General features: G+C 41.6%; 1 protein-coding gene across 1 annotated transcript in view; it reads right to left on the bottom strand.

Annotated features, from left to right (window-relative positions):
• The window catches only part of plxnb1a (plexin b1a), a 48,287-nt gene that overhangs the window by 29,960 nt on the left and 15,938 nt on the right, over positions 1-2,389 (bottom strand). Inside the window, exons 6-8 of the mRNA XM_037684392.1 lie at positions 1,904-2,004; positions 1,683-1,815; positions 1,344-1,500 (exon numbers count right to left, since the gene is read on the bottom strand). Coding sequence (XP_037540320.1) covers positions 1,344-1,500; positions 1,683-1,815; positions 1,904-2,004 — 391 coding nt within the window. The remainder of the gene's footprint in view (positions 1-1,343; positions 1,501-1,682; positions 1,816-1,903; positions 2,005-2,389) is intronic.

Genomic DNA, 2,389 nt, shown 5'->3' on the forward strand with positions numbered 1-2,389 from the left:
ACCACACTGCTAACAGAACAACACTGCTAACAGAACCACACTGCTAAAAGAACCACAATGCACCAATTCATCTGCCAATCTCATGCTCCATTCTTCACTCGTGAGCAAAACCCCGAGATACTTGAACTCCTCCACTTGAGGCAGAATCTCACCCTCGACCTGAAGAGAACAATCCACCCTTTTCCAACTGAGGACAATGGCCTCGGATTTGGAGGTGGTGATTCTCATCTCAGCCGCTTCACACTCGGCCGCAAACTGCTCGAGTGAGAGCTGGAGATCACGGCACGATGGCACCAACAGGACCACATCGTCTGCAAAGAGCAGGGATGGAATCCTGAGGCCACTGAACCGGAATCCCTCCACCCACTGGCTGCGCCGAGAAATTCTGTTCATAAAAGTTGTGAACAGAAACCGTGACAATGGGCAGCCCTGGGGGAGTCCTACTCCCACCCTGAAGGGGTCCGACTTACTACCGACAATGCGAACCAAACTCTCGCACCGCTTGTACAGGGACCGAACAGCCTGGTAACAACGGGCCTTTAATCCCATACTCACAGAGCACCCCCCACAGGTTTTGATACTATCTAAAGAAAAGTGAGAAGTGAAAGGCAATCAAAGTTGCAAAATGTGTCTTATCTTAAAGTTTACATTTGACCTTAAACTGTCAGAGGTGATGTTAAACTCGTAAATGACAAAGTATTACAACAGCTTTTTTTAAACGTGGTTGAGCAATAGGGATGTGTACTAGACTTTGGAGAAGGCAGTCGGTCAGCAGTTCAAGCCTTCTTTATTAGATGCATGGATAAACAGAAACTTTATTAACCCTGCACAGGAAATTAGTTTGTTACAGCAGTTGTTCCTCTTCGTGCGAATGTCACCAAAGACAACGTTGTCTGATATGAAGCAATAAACTTCAATAAAATGATAAATAGTGGTTAAAAGAATTAAAAACACACTTAAGTATGCCAAAATCTACCATGTGGATTTGTCTGATGTATAATATTGTCCATTATTAGAAGCAGGCAGGAAACACTTCCAGCTGTGTTACATCACCACTGTACCGAGTACTTTGTAATAATGTTGATAAAAACAACATAGATACAAATTAAAATGAAAGATTGCAATACAGCTGTACAGATTCAGAGGGGTAGCAAAGCCTGCTGAGTTGTATATGTTAAAATTTGTTTATTTTTTTATTTAAAGATAAATCTATTTGATTTAATAGAAATGTATTTACCACTTTAAGCCCTTTCCCCAAGTTTGAAGCGTCTAAAAACACCCATTTAAAAGTAATGATTTTTTTTTTTTTTGCATCTACAAATACTTAAATAGTGATCACTGACCATCTCCTGAGCTAATGGGGGGCAAACTGTTGGCATCAGGGGTGGAGCAGATGACACCAGTGGTAGTGAGCAAGGCAGGAGTTTCTGTGTCCTGGAAGAAGCAGGAGTACGCCTCTCCTTGTTTAAGATTAGGGAGGCCCTCTACTGTCAATGCAATCTGAATGAGGAAAAATCAAGAAAACAAAAAAGATGGTGGTTATTGTCATGTTGCTTCTTGACGGTACTCATTTAGAGCTTAATTCTAGGATTTGTAGAGATGAAAATGTTTGAGATAGATGACGTCAAAGATGACGTATTGCTACAATAATTCATCCACTCTGCTCTATCTCTCTGCATTACGTCTGTTTTTTCTCCACGGCTGATGTTGTAGAGATTGAGGCGCTGGATGCTGAGGCACTGCTGCGTCTGGTTGAAACTCCACAACCACTGGCCCTGCAAAGATCCTCGCTGGCACTCCCACCGCTGTCCACAGCTGAAACATCACACATTTATTACAAGATAGGAATGTTCAAAGCTGTAGTAAGGAGAGAAAACGCATCTGCAAATGTGTAAAGACTCACCGTCCCTCCAAGACACACCAGCCGCAGTAGGGGTCTCTGGCAGACAGACAGGACTGACAGTCGAAGTGATCCCCACATTCTGCAACGGGACGCCTCTCAATCTGAATACAAGCAGAGGAACCAGTGTTAGAAATTAAAGGCAATTTTCTAAATATCCCTCTGAATAAGAAATATATCTAAAATACTACTCCTAATTAAGTACTTTAAACAGCAAAGGATGTATGTGTGTACCAGTATATTGACATGTAGGTACATATGCATATGTATATATATGAATATGTGTATGCATGCTGCGTGTGTGTGTGTGTGTGTATATATATATATGTAGGTTAATAATGAATGTAGTACCAGTACTCCCTACCACCTTGTGAATGTGAATATTGTCTTCCCCACTCGTTCACCCATCCGTCCATCCATTATCTATCTATCTATCTATCTATCTATCTATCTATCTATCTATCTATCTATCTATCTATCTATCTATCT

The sequence above is a fragment of the Nematolebias whitei genome, chromosome 11 (genome assembly GCF_014905685.2).
Source record: "Nematolebias whitei isolate Nwh7 chromosome 11, NemWhi1, whole genome shotgun sequence".
Lineage (NCBI taxonomy): Eukaryota > Metazoa > Chordata > Actinopteri > Cyprinodontiformes > Rivulidae > Nematolebias > Nematolebias whitei.